The sequence below is a fragment of the Halichondria panicea genome, chromosome 13, assembly GCF_963675165.1.
Source record: "Halichondria panicea chromosome 13, odHalPani1.1, whole genome shotgun sequence".
NCBI classification, from domain to species: Eukaryota; Metazoa; Porifera; class Demospongiae; order Suberitida; family Halichondriidae; genus Halichondria; species Halichondria panicea.
Genome location: NC_087389.1, coordinates 267,373 through 280,093, shown reverse-complemented (window position 1 = coordinate 280,093; position 12,721 = coordinate 267,373). Strand labels below are relative to the sequence as shown.

At 43.7% G+C, this 12,721-nt stretch overlaps 4 protein-coding genes across 4 annotated transcripts; 3 read left to right on the top strand and 1 right to left on the bottom strand.

Annotated features, from left to right (window-relative positions):
• The first annotated feature begins 20 nt into the window (after positions 1–20).
• LOC135346383 (cytosolic carboxypeptidase 2-like) lies at positions 21–7,681 on the top strand. Its single transcript, XM_064543986.1, has 22 exons — positions 21–180; positions 319–394; positions 472–552; positions 608–755; positions 965–1,133; positions 1,252–1,373; positions 1,475–1,607; positions 1,793–1,917; positions 1,977–2,094; positions 2,227–2,475; positions 2,530–2,696; positions 2,769–2,970; positions 3,845–4,033; positions 4,268–4,415; positions 4,542–4,723; positions 4,939–5,136; positions 5,392–5,596; positions 5,875–6,074; positions 6,153–6,713; positions 6,761–7,264; positions 7,326–7,392; positions 7,445–7,681. Exons 1-22 carry the CDS (start codon positions 133–135, stop codon positions 7,576–7,578), a joined length of 4,026 nt encoding a protein of 1,341 aa, XP_064400056.1. The 5' UTR covers positions 21–132; the 3' UTR covers positions 7,579–7,681.
• Positions 7,682–7,689: 8 nt separating this feature from the next.
• Positions 7,690–9,648, top strand: LOC135346391 (cholinephosphotransferase 1-like). Its single transcript, XM_064544003.1, has 7 exons — positions 7,690–8,014; positions 8,143–8,432; positions 8,486–8,570; positions 8,623–8,754; positions 9,016–9,174; positions 9,259–9,384; positions 9,431–9,648. Exons 1-7 carry the CDS (start codon positions 7,790–7,792, stop codon positions 9,539–9,541), a joined length of 1,128 nt encoding a protein of 375 aa, XP_064400073.1. The 5' UTR covers positions 7,690–7,789; the 3' UTR covers positions 9,542–9,648.
• LOC135346394 (synaptonemal complex protein 3-like) lies at positions 9,613–10,899 on the bottom strand. The gene is made up of 6 exons (XM_064544007.1): positions 10,657–10,899; positions 10,534–10,609; positions 10,326–10,478; positions 10,078–10,276; positions 9,884–9,988; positions 9,613–9,831 (listed from the first exon to the last, which is right to left on the bottom strand). Exons 1-6 carry the CDS (start codon positions 10,802–10,804, stop codon positions 9,772–9,774), a joined length of 741 nt encoding a protein of 246 aa, XP_064400077.1. The 5' UTR covers positions 10,805–10,899; the 3' UTR covers positions 9,613–9,771.
• Positions 10,900–10,951: 52 nt separating this feature from the next.
• LOC135346393 (ER membrane protein complex subunit 10-like) lies at positions 10,952–12,486 on the top strand. The gene is made up of 10 exons (XM_064544006.1): positions 10,952–11,090; positions 11,157–11,250; positions 11,326–11,344; positions 11,397–11,490; positions 11,653–11,763; positions 11,823–11,880; positions 11,930–11,994; positions 12,050–12,111; positions 12,166–12,256; positions 12,313–12,486. Exons 1-10 carry the CDS (start codon positions 10,992–10,994, stop codon positions 12,382–12,384), a joined length of 765 nt encoding a protein of 254 aa, XP_064400076.1. The 5' UTR covers positions 10,952–10,991; the 3' UTR covers positions 12,385–12,486.
• Positions 12,487–12,721: the final 235 nt, after the last annotated feature.

Sequence of the window (12,721 nt, the reverse complement as noted above, 5' to 3'; positions counted from 1 at the left end):
ATCAATAATCAATGGCTCATGTGACCACAGGATGTAAACCTCGTGTATAAACATTGTATCACTATGGCAACAGACAAGCTATTTTACATGTTGTGGTTACATCAAAGGCTTTCATATTGAGGAGATCAAAGGATGTGTGGGAACCTGGAGGAACTGAGCAGGGACCTCGCTCTCTCTTCAGTAAGTCATCAGGATCGTTTGATCACATGCATAGCACAGTATGAAGTCTTGTTGAGGCCTATTATACTGATGTATTAGTGGACTAGCTAGCACCTCACATATTGTGTGTCGTCACTCACAATCACTCCATTGATCCAGATGCAGCAATGCCCTGAGGAGTACATCAAACAGACCCTCATAGCTCACGGGTTCTTCAAGCGATCCAAGAACACAGGTACATAGCCGGAAATCATGTGTGTAGCTACCTTTAATGTACTGTACGCCCCCCTCCCCACACACACACACACATAGACTCCAGTAGCCAATTGCTTGACAAGGACTCCAAGGATGAGACTACAAAGAACGAGGTGGACGATAAGGGAAAAACCCCTGGTACGTACATTTTACATGCATGCTATATATATATTAGCATTGTGCATGTGTCCAGGTGGTATCAGTGAGGAGGACAAGAGACGGACGACCCAGCTCATCTCCTTGGTGAAGGAGGGACGGGAGGTCCACAAACTGAGGGAGCCTCGGAGCCTCTACCCTCTCAGAGGGCAACAGCAGCTCTCTCTCAGGAACCTTCCACTCTGGTATATTTAATTAAAACACTTATTGGCCTAAGCAGATTAAAAATAAGGCTCTCACTTTGTTTAATGTCTGTTATAGGTATCAGTGGATAGTTGTACAATAAATGGCATTCCGTACTATGTAGCATTAGCTCTATAATGCTGTAAGCCAGAGTAGATAGAGTAACTTATCTACTCTGGCTATAAGTTTTTGCATTCTTTCTGTGTGCTAGGCCTGCTGAGGTCTCCTGTGTCAAAGTGGAGCACAGGTTTGTGCGTGGGGTTCCCTCTAGTCCTGAGCGCTTCTTAATACCAGAGAGTGAGGTTGTGTCTCCTAAAATAAGGAGTGGAAAACATGGTGGCACTGTCGTCTACACCAACCCTCTTGGGCATGAGAAATTTGTGAGTTTATTGTGTTCTGAATCTTTGGTATTGATAATTACGTAGGAGTACAGTATAGCTGTTATGGGATGGCTGTGAATAGGTATGAGTGGAATTGAAATTCCCTTTATACATATAGTTCACCAGTTCCCGTGCCGGCCCGACCCCCGGCCTGTACAGCCCCTCCCCCAAGTCTGAGTCTACCACAATGCTGTTTGAATCACGCTTTGAGAGTGGAAACCTGGCCAAGGCCGTACAAGTGTGAGCATGCTATTATAGACTGTTTCTAGATTGTCTACCAGTACAGCTTGATACTTGCCTCTGTCAACTAATTATTGATTCTCTCATCTCCATCTTTGCAGTGGGCGGTGGGACTATGAGTTGTACCTCCGCTATGACCTCTACACCAACAAGCACACTCAATGGTTCCACTTCAGTGTCTCCAACATGCGTGTGGGGCAGACCTATCGATTCACAATAGTCAACCTGTACAAGGTAATACATCTATTACTGATAATTATAATTCATAAATTCATAAATTATTTTAAGAGACTCGATCGCCTTGTGCAAAATTGAAGAGTAACCATTTTGTATAATTACCCAAACGTACATTGCATGTGCAACATACTACATGTACACGTGTAGTGAGGTCACCATGGTGGTTGTTCATGTATATACAGGCTGGGAGTCTGTACAATGAAGGGATGCAGCCGGTCATGTACTCTGTGATGGAGGGCAAACAGACCGGTGTGGGGTGGAGGAGAGCTGGTAACGCCATCAAATACTTCAAGACCACTATCAGAAGGTAAATCACTCGATGTACGGTCATACACACTGACCCCCTTACACACTACTGTACTGCAGGACTGATACGAAGCAAGAGGCCTATCATTACGGCCTGACATGGTCTTACAAGTTTGAGCATGACAAAGACACTTGCTACTTTGCTCACTGCTACCCGTACACCTATTCTGACCTTCAGGTACGTACATGTATATCCTGTCACACCAATCCCTCTAATTTTTATAATGAGCACGAATGCATACTTTCCACACCGTCCACACTGTATTTAGTATTCACTACAAAGGTACCATAATCATCTCCCCTGTTACAGGACTATGTTCAAAGATTGTCATCTGGTTCTAAAACCTCTGGCTTTGTGAAGGCTCGTAGTCTGTGTCAGAGTATTGCTGGCAATAGCGTGCCCATCCTCACCATCACCTCCCCCGTCAAGACCCAGGCTAAGAGCAGAGCCAAGAGAGCGGTAGTGATAACAGCTAGAGTACATCCTGGGGAGACTAACGGCTCATGGATGATGAAGGGATTCCTGGACTTCATCACAGGACAGTCTCCTGACGCTAAGGTATGGTAGGGAGGATGAATTTAACAATAGATTATTATGCATATATATATACAGGTGCTGAGAGAAAACTTTGTGTTCAAGGTGATCCCAATGCTGAACCCTGATGGTGTGATTGTGGGCAACTATCGATGCTCTCTGGCAGGCACAGACCTCAACAGAAACTATCGCTCCAAACTAGAGTCCTATCCCACCATATTGGCTGCTAAAGCCATGGTCAAAAAGTGAGTACACTCTACAGAAAGGAAATATAACTCTTTTGTAATTACTGAATGTACAATATTGTTTGGTTTCAGATTGGCCGAGGATCGTGACATAGTGCTCTATTGTGATTTCCATGGACACAGTAAGAAACAGAACGTGTTTATTTACGGCTGTGATGCATTGGACAACCCTCGGATACGACTCAAGTCACGAGTCTTCCCTAAGATGCTCTCCAAGAATGCCCCAGCCATGTTTAGCTACAAGGACTCAAAGTTTAATGTCCACAAAAGCAAGGTGAATCACTTGTGGCAGTACAGTTAAACAGTACTCAGCCATTCAAAACGTAAAGTGTTCCTGCATCCACAGCTGCTCTAATTTGCATTAATTTTTCGACCTCGGACCATGGGCTTATAAATATAATCCATGGTGCGACTAAATTGGCAAATACTTTTATCTCTCGAATATCAACTTTGATGGTAAGGTCTCTTTCTAAGTTTCATAAAATTTTTGATGGCGCATTCAGCCCACTCGCGGGAGCCTAAGACTTTCACTGGTGCATTTTTTCGATCCACAGTCAAGTTATAGCAGCTGAAAGATTCCCTAAATCATTGATTAAACGGAAGGGGGGGGGTGTCTTTCAACAGCCATAACTTCAGTACAGTTGATCCAATGTCAACATTTTTATGATTTTCTGAAAGCTTAGAAAATTACCTTTCAAACGATGTGTTTCGATCCAAAATTTCATTGGGGCCTAATTTGTCATATTTCGGCTTCGGACCATGGGCTATAATCCAGCCAAATTGGCAAATACTTTTATCTCTCGAATATCAACTTTGATGGTACCATTTGAAAGGTCTCTTTCTAAGCTTTCAGAAAAACCTAAAATTGTTGATGTTCGATCCACAGAATTCAAGTTATGGCAGCTGAAAGATACCCAAAATCATTAATTAAACGGAGGTGGGGGTGTCTTTCAACAGCCATAACTGTAAAACTATTGCCGGTGAATTGAACCTACTCACGGGAACGTAAAACTATTGCCAACCCAACGTGACGAATTTTTGGATTGAAACACATCATTTGAAAGGAATTTTTATAACAGAAAATCATAAAAATTTTGACATTGGATCAACTGTACTGAAGTTAAAATCAAAAACGTTATATTATCCAGGAAAGTACAGGACGTGTAGTGATGTGGCGAGAGATGGGCGTGTCCAACAGCTACACTATGGAGGCCACATTCTGTGGGTCCTCACTGGGCAGGCTGGCGGGCACTCAGTTCACCAGCAGGGACATGGAGACTATGGGATACCACTTTTGTGATACTTTACTCGACTACTGTGACCCAGACCAGTCCAAAGTACGTTTAGATAGCTGCATGTACTATGTGTAATGTACGTAGCATGAGTTTTAAAGTAACCTTTCCCACTCTATAGGAAGTTTATAATGGTTTGGCAGTATGTGTATCTTTGTGTGTGCATCTTTGTGCAATCATTATTATGAATTCGTCTTTTATAAAGTTATGACAATAGGTAAAAGTTCTTCATTTTGAGTTAAATGCCAAATGCCCCACTGTTGTAACTTATATTCACAGGTTGAGTCCATATTGCGAGGCCTGGAGCAAGAGTATCGACAGTTGGTGTTGGACAGACTGGCATCCATGGGGAGAATGGTACCCCCTGGAGTGGACCCACTCGATCTAGCAGCTGACCTCGGCTCTGAAGACGAAAGCAGCGATCTTGGTGAGGGATAGTACAGTTCGTGTAGAGGAAACATCCATGTTGGTGGCTTTCAAATCCAAATGTTGTGATGATTCTAAATCAATGTACTAGCTGATTCAGCTAATCTCTGACTTGTACACTCTACAGGTAGTGACAGCTCTGAGTCTGATGGTCCTCCCGTTCACCTCCTCGCCAAGGAGGCACGTAAAAAGAAAAAGAAAAAGCTGAAAACACGACGAGAGCGTAACAAGCATAAGGCTCTGTTGAAACTCACCAACACTTCCATTAAAGTACCTGAGAGAGAGTCAACACAGCGACAAACAATCTTGGCGAGTATACATGATTGTATATGCACAGTACTTATAACATGTAGAACTGATGACTCCTTTTTTCTATGTACATGTATCACCAGGAGTGCTCCTGATATCACCTATAACTATACCTATATATGTTATTAGTTAGTGAGCTTTTTTTACAGAGGAGCTCTCTAGAGATCTATCACTGTATATAAGCTAGATTTTACCGGCTTATGTCCTCCCCTCAGATACCCACTGCTTCCACAATAGAAGACTCTGTTGTGGTGTCCAGTAGTCAGAGGGACAGTGTGGCGGAGGTGGAGGGGCGTGGTACAACAAGAAACCAGACACGGAGTGGGGGAGTCCCCGTATTTGTACAGGAGAGGATTGACGAGAAACTTCGGAAACGTTCCGAGTCCGACCTCATCAAGAGCCCTGATCATGCAGTGAGTTTACGATTATGCAAGGCTTCAGAAACTGATAAAAACACCTTATTACTAGATAGTGAAAAGCAGAAAAATGACCTTTTGCGATCTAACTATTGCGTTCTGGCAAGTGTATTTAGGTTTTGCATATTTTATTGTTGCAAATTGATCAGCCCTCGTTAGTGTTCGCATAATTATTTGATACTCGCAAAACATTCTAGTAATACGGTAGATGAAGTTCTACTATCGATATCAATCTCTTTTGCTTCCACACAGTATAATATTGAAGCTGTGGCAATGGAGTATGCACGACAGAGTGTGTTGGTTCAGGAGGCAGCTCAATACCCTCGGCAATCCCTCACTGTCATATCACGATCAGGTGACTGTCCCATCAGCATCTCCTCCATGTCTATCTATGAGAACAAGTCTCCAGCCAGACCCTCCAGTAGACTGGGGAACAGACCATCTCTGCCACAACTAGGTACACACATGTGCATCACATTTCTAGTATTTGTGGCTTACAGAACTTTCTGTAGCTCTTGTGCTTAGCTGGCTGATTGATTTTCCTAAATCCAACCAACAAAAAAAAACGGCCTTGAATGAATCATTTTGCCAGCTATTGTACGTGTGTTGGGTAAACCATACAGTGTCACTATAATTATACATGACTGAAAGTATGCTTTTAAAGGTACATGTACATATGTGAAGCTATGTACACTTTCTTGTGTTCTTTAGTTGTCATCTCTCTGGTTTACCTAGGGGCTGAGGATCGCACTACTGGAGGAGCCTTTGCCTCACAGTACGTGGCCCATCATCTGGTGAGGGAGTGCCCCTCTAATCAAGGGGGAGACGGTGGTGGCAGAGTGAACCACACCAAAAGTCTGGCAAACCTCTCAAGACTGTTTAGACAACTCAAACAACAGCCATTGCACTCGGAGAGAGTCAGGAACAAACTGCTGGTCAGTTGAATGATAAGAATATTGAGCAGAAATTGTTTCCTCAGATTTTATGATCTAGCTTTATTATTATAATTGTAGGGTTCCCTCCAACCAGAGGACATGATTGATTCCAATATTAGTCCGACAGGGAGCAAGTTGCACATGCCCAGTAGTAGATTTAAGTTCCAGACAGAAACAGTGGAGTCCCCCACACTCAACACACACAGCCTCTCTGATAAATCTCTAAGTGGGTCGGATCAAAATATCGCAGCGAAAAAATTAAAAATTGGGCCCACCACTCAAATACAAAGCAAATTACGGAGCAAAAAATCCACAAAGTTAATACTGAAGCCATCTATAACTATCGAACATTCAAAAGAAAGTTTGACAGTACATGACAAGAAAGTTTTGGCAGAAGTTCGACCAGTGAATGGTTTGAAGGGCAGTACTAGCCCCCTCACTAGCTCATGGGAGAGCTTCAGTAGTCCTAAGGAGTTGTCTTCACGACAGGAGGAGATACCTAAACTGACCGAGAGATTACGAGAAGAGGCGGATTCTCTTATACAGGCAGAGGTGAACCCCAAGGTTCCAGATCTCTCTGAGCCGGCCATACGTTACGATGTACTACTGAAGTCACTTGGAATCAAACAACGGAAACAGGTGAGACGATATTAAGTAATGATTCTTTATTGATTATCATAATGCAGGAATCTAGTACACCTAAATCAGTGTCTGCCCCCGATCAGCGAGCCTTGTCTGTTATCCCCCCTCTGACAGCCAACACTCACATCATGCCTCAAGACTGCAACTTAGCAGCAAAACCAACTTTCTTAAAAACCCACAGCAATCCAGACAGGACCAGCAACACTCACGCAAACACTTTAGACAAAGCTAGCAGTTACAGAGGCATGGAGAGGGACGCTACGTTTGTTAACATGGACACTTCTAAACCGTCAAGTGTGGTGAGGGAGCACAAGAAACAAGTGGCCCAAGCTGTGGACAAGGTTCATCAAAGGAGAGACACTACTAAGAGACGTAAGAAGCCCAAGGATTTGGATGAGTTGGTGAGAAGCCTACCAGAGCATTTCCCCACACTGGAGCAGATCATCCATGGGGAGAGGGAGGTGCCCGGGGAAGACTCAGTCCCCATACAGCCTGCTGAGAGGTACCTACGATCACAGCCAACATCAGATAACTACCTACCAGTATCAGTAAGTCAACAGCAGATTGGGTACGTTACAAATTGTTATAACTTGTTTTTTTCAAATACAGCACTCAAGCAGAATGTTTTCTAGCAAGCCACCATCAGGATATGAACCAAGGCCAAGACCAGAGAATGGTAAGAATTGATCATTTCCTCCCCGTACACGTATGACATGTACTGCATGCAGGTGCTAGTCCAGCTACTGTGTCTCTGATGCTGAGTAAGCGGCTCAAACCACGACCCTCCACCATGTACTCCAGTCTACGCCCACGACCACTTTTAGTTCGCTACTACACCAAGAGAACTGACAAATTAAACTGACAAAATAAATTGTAACTAGAGTTGTGTGTGTATATATTTCAATGTGTGTTTTTGTGCAATCAATTTCAATTTAAGACAAACACAGGAAGTAATCGTTTATTCATTGGCACATTGGGAGGAGTCACATCCTCATTGATCCTTACCATCACAACAAACATCACTTGAACAGTTCGATCGTACGATCTACCCCTCCTGGCCCCAAAGACAGAAGATGAGGTCCTTACTAACACATGCCCAACTAGAACGTCTCAAAGATCACAAGTACAGTGCCAAAGGGACCTCCTTGTCAGAGGTGTTTATGCAGCCTTTCTGGAAATGGCTCGTCACTAAGGTTCCTCTATGGGTGGCCCCCAACCTTCTCACCTTTGTAGGCCTGGTTATCAACATTTTTACCTGTCTACCTGTCATGCTCACGGACCTCAACACAGAGGGAAAGGTGTGTGTGCCCGTGTGGTGTAGTAGATACATTCTCACCACATAAATAGCCTAATAGCCTAATAGGGGCGTATCTTATTGTTTTCTTGTTCTATATCCTGTAACTACTGTGTTTCCCTGATCTTCCAGTCACCTCCCTGGACTTATGTACTATGTGCTGTGGGGTTCTTTGTCTACCAGTCCCTGGATGCCATTGACGGGAAGCAAGCCAGACGCACAAACTCCAGCACTCCTCTGGGAGAATTCTTTGACCACGGCTGCGATGCTATTTCAATTTTCTTTGTTGCTGTGGTTGGAATGTGTGCCACAGGGATGCACGATCGCCCGTATGCCATATTGTTCTTCGTACTGCTCATATTGGAACTGACATTCGTCTATCATTGGCAGACATACGTGTGTGGAACTCTTCATTTCAAGACGTAAGCATTTATTTGTTATTGTCTCCTGTACTATAGTTATAATCTCCACACAGTGTTGATGTAACTGAGGCACAATTCACTCAAATGGCTGTGTTACTAGTAGCTGCTGTTCTAGGGGACTTGGCATGGGACTACAATGTAAGTTACCGACTACTGCCCCTCGTGTCTCATGTGACCCCCCCTCCCCTAGGTGCCAGTCCTGGGGGTTACTTTCAGAGAGGGTGTGGCCTTTGGAACCATCTTCATGTCTTTGGCAAACATGGCACAAGCTTTTAGCATTATCCTCACCAGCGGAGTCGGCAAAAACGGATCCACAGTTGCTGTAAGTTATAGTGTACCTAGTAGGTTGTAGCCTAGTCTACCCTCAGGCTCTAACTAAGAGTAGTGCACCTGTGGATGGAGGTACCTGACAGCATGAGATGGAGGTACCTGACAGCATGAGATGGAGGTACCTGACAGCATGAGATGAGCTGGCTTATTTAAGTGATGTACTGATTACTGGTGATCTTTGACCATACCCAAGTGGTTGAATTGTTACAAACGTATTCGTGTATACTTGCAGTAGACTCATTACTCCCCACAGGATACGAGTGTACTGTCTCCCATATTTGCCGTGCTCCTGCAAGTTCCAGTGGTGATCTACTATGCCCACCAGTCTCCTGGTCACCTTCTGGAGAACCACAGCGTCTTGTTCCTGTCTGCATTCTGTATGCCCATTGTTAAATCCGTCATGCTGATGATGGTAAGTGAACCCCAACTTTATAAGCTTTGCAAATTTATTTAATGTGTCGACCTGCTTTATAAATATCATACTTCCCCCCCCCAGCTGTCTGGGATGACCAAGAGTCCTTTCCCCCTGGTGGATGTCATCATGTTGGGGCCACTACTGGCCTACCTCAACCTCTACCTTGGACGACCATTACCAGAGTACTATGTTGCCATAGGACTGATGGTAAGTGCCACACCCCTCTATCATTTTGTCATTTTTGTTTATACAGATTTACAATATTCTGGATATTTCAACGATGAGCGTGTCACTGTGCCGAGATATTGCAGCATTTTTAAGAGTCTCAGTGTTTTCAATTCCATACCCCTCAAAGACTGACTGATAGTTATGGACTGTACCTAGACTTATATATATATAGCTATTATTTTTTTGTGAGTTTTGCAGGTTCACACGACAAATTTGTTGTCCACATAATTTATATCAACTTGATACATTATTAATTTGCATACGACAAACTTCATGAACATGTATTATATATACACATAAATAATTGTAAGTGATTGAGATGCAGCTATGTTAGTTGCTATATGCCAGTCCTTCTGTGTCGAGTTACTAGACTTGAGCCAGCATGCTTTGTAGAGACCTTCTTACATTTGATATCTCCTGGTTTTGCTGCATAAAAAATATCGTTAAATTATATCAACCCAATTGAACCAATCCTTACTGTTTCCATAAGCAGCTTCTTCTGTAATAGTCCCATCTCTTTCTTTAGTTCAGTCTGCATGCTGGCCTGTTGCTTGTAGTGACAGGCATCCAGCTCGGTCATACTCTGAACAAAGGAAAATCATAGACACACACGCACGCACGCACACACACACACACACACACACACACACACACACACTGTGTCACAAGTACCTTTGTGTACTGTTCGTGTAGTTGCTTGATGGTCTTCAGTCGCTGTGCCTGAACAACTCTCTGTTGCTGGAACAACTTCTGCTGTTGTTTGAACATGTTAGACAATTTCTCCTCCGTATCCTTGCTCTTCAGAATGTCCGATTCCCACTGATTAAGCACAGCCATGGACTGATGACTGTACTCGTCACCTAGACGTTGCCTGAGGGGAGATAAACTAGCTACATTGGTTAATTCATGGTAATTCAGACCTTTCTGTTTGTTGAGCCTTCCATACCTTCTCGACCTTGCCGTTGCTTACTTTCAGAGAGGCATGAGTGAATGTTTCCAGACGTTTTCTCTTGGCGTCCAAAGTCTTGGATACGTCAGCACCAAAACCAGCTATGAGGCTCTGCATCTCATTCCTGAAGGTAAAGAGTGGTAGCAAGCAAGCACACACGTACACAACAGTTCACATACCCGGACCCGCAAGCATCCCCCACTTCTGCTAAAGCTCGCTTCTTGCCCCTGCCTCTTGGTAGGTCCCCAGTTTCACCTACAGTGGAGGCTCAATAACTCTTTGATATTTTCAACACAATTTACCTGCTTGTGGCGAGTCCAAGTCAATGTCAACATCGTAAACATCTTGCTCAGAGAGCTTGTCTTGTTCTGACTCCTTGTGCTTTCTGCTCCCTCCCCCAGCTGTCTTGAGAGCTTCTGTTGACTTTCCTCCGCGTTTACCACCGGCCATTTTGAGTGAGTGAGTGAGTCGAGTGGGTTTAGCTAAGCTATGAGCAGAAAATATTATGGCAGCTGCCTCTCTTTAAATCTCCCACCAACAGCCCACCATTTCGCCCACGCTTGGAGTGGGCGTTCCCATTTGGACATCACTACATTAATGAGAGGGGCGTTCCCAAAGCACATGGAAAAGATCAGAGATGACAAGAAGTAGCAAAGTTTTCTGCCTTGTAGTGCTCCTGTTGGCTCTGATAGCAAGAGATCTGTATGCCAAGAAACCACCCAAACAAGGGAAACGTGTATGTGCTACTAACACTGCTGAAATATGATATTCACACCCTCGCTCCTGTGGTTCATGGCTATAGGTGAAGGAAGACGCGGCTGCTTCGTTTGATGATGAAGATAGTTTTATTGATGACTCTTCCATCACTGTTGACATCGAGCACTCTATTGGATCAGGTAAGTTCCTCTCTTAGTGTATTCTCTCTATCGTACTGACTTGTCTTTCTTCACTTTATATATGACCACCCAAAGCTGATGCTTTCGTTAAAAGGTATAGAGATATTGTCTCTTTATATCTGATACTATGCGCTATACCTTCCCAGAGGTACAGCGTATGTGAGGGGACTGAGATCATCTCGATCTATGGTGACATTTCAACAAGACTCTCTCTCTCAAACACAGCTTCAGCACTTGAAGGTGATCTATGTAGTCTCTTGTCAACACCTTACATGTCCTTTAGTAACTCTTTGTGCTCATTAATTATTACTAAGGCTTGCCTGTGTCCGTCCATTAGAACGTGTGTATTTAATAATACTATATACTATGGTAGTATGAATTACAGTGAATTTTTTTCCACAGTCTGCTGCCAGGTCTGGGGGAGTGTACTTTCTAAGAGCACGAGCCTCGTTCACTGAGGGTCTGGCCGAGGAGCCCCACCATCCAGGTCATGTGACCACCGTCATCAGTGCTGTAAGTATATCACTCGTTCTAGCCATGATCAGTACTAATACTGACACACACTACTGCAGTGCTCACTGTACAATTCAAGACTTTCTGACTGGATCACAATCAGTGGAGATGGGCAAGGTAACACAATGTGCAATGTTCTCCATTATAATTATGTTTGGTGATACAGGGAACATAATTGGCCTTACAGTAACGACCCCAGTACACACAATGGGCCTTGACTGCTCGTTTGATGTAAGTGTCGTTTTATGCAATTCTTGTTCTAATGTTGTTGAATACATTCTCTTAGTTTACCTTGCCACATCATTTTAACACCACCATCACCCTTGACAACGGAGCTCCAGGCCCAATGTAAGCTCTGTAATTAAGCGTCTTTGTCGGTGTGTCAGTTTGTGCCCTGTACAGGCCCAACACTCAAGCCTTCCATGAGAAAAAAGAGAAAGAGGAACAACAAAAGAAAGATGGCACTGACAATAGATCATTCCTCCAAAAATATGTGAGTTGATATTGTAATAATGATATTGATTGACCCCCTCTCTTCCACACATGCAGTGGATGTACATCCTGATTGGTTTTGTGGTGTTCTCCATCATGAATGGACTGGGCGGGGGTGGTGGACAGTAGCCATTGGACATGCAATAGCTGTTTAGGGATCGTGTTTATGTATTATCTACCTTAAAATAGGTTTGTACAATCACATGAGAATCATGCAATTAACAATGACAACCACTCTGTATAACACAGCATAATTCATGTAGATTGAGATGATGTAATTGTACTGAACATGATAGAGCTAGCTAGTTTGAGCCAAGATGCCACTTTGAGTGTGCTTCTTGATCAAGTCCATCATCTCGTTGTCATAATCACCAGGGGTCTCCTCGCGACCAGTGAACCAGTAGTAGAGCTGCCAGTCGTTGCTAGGTGTGTTGATAAGTGCATCATACTGATCCAACTGTGCGGC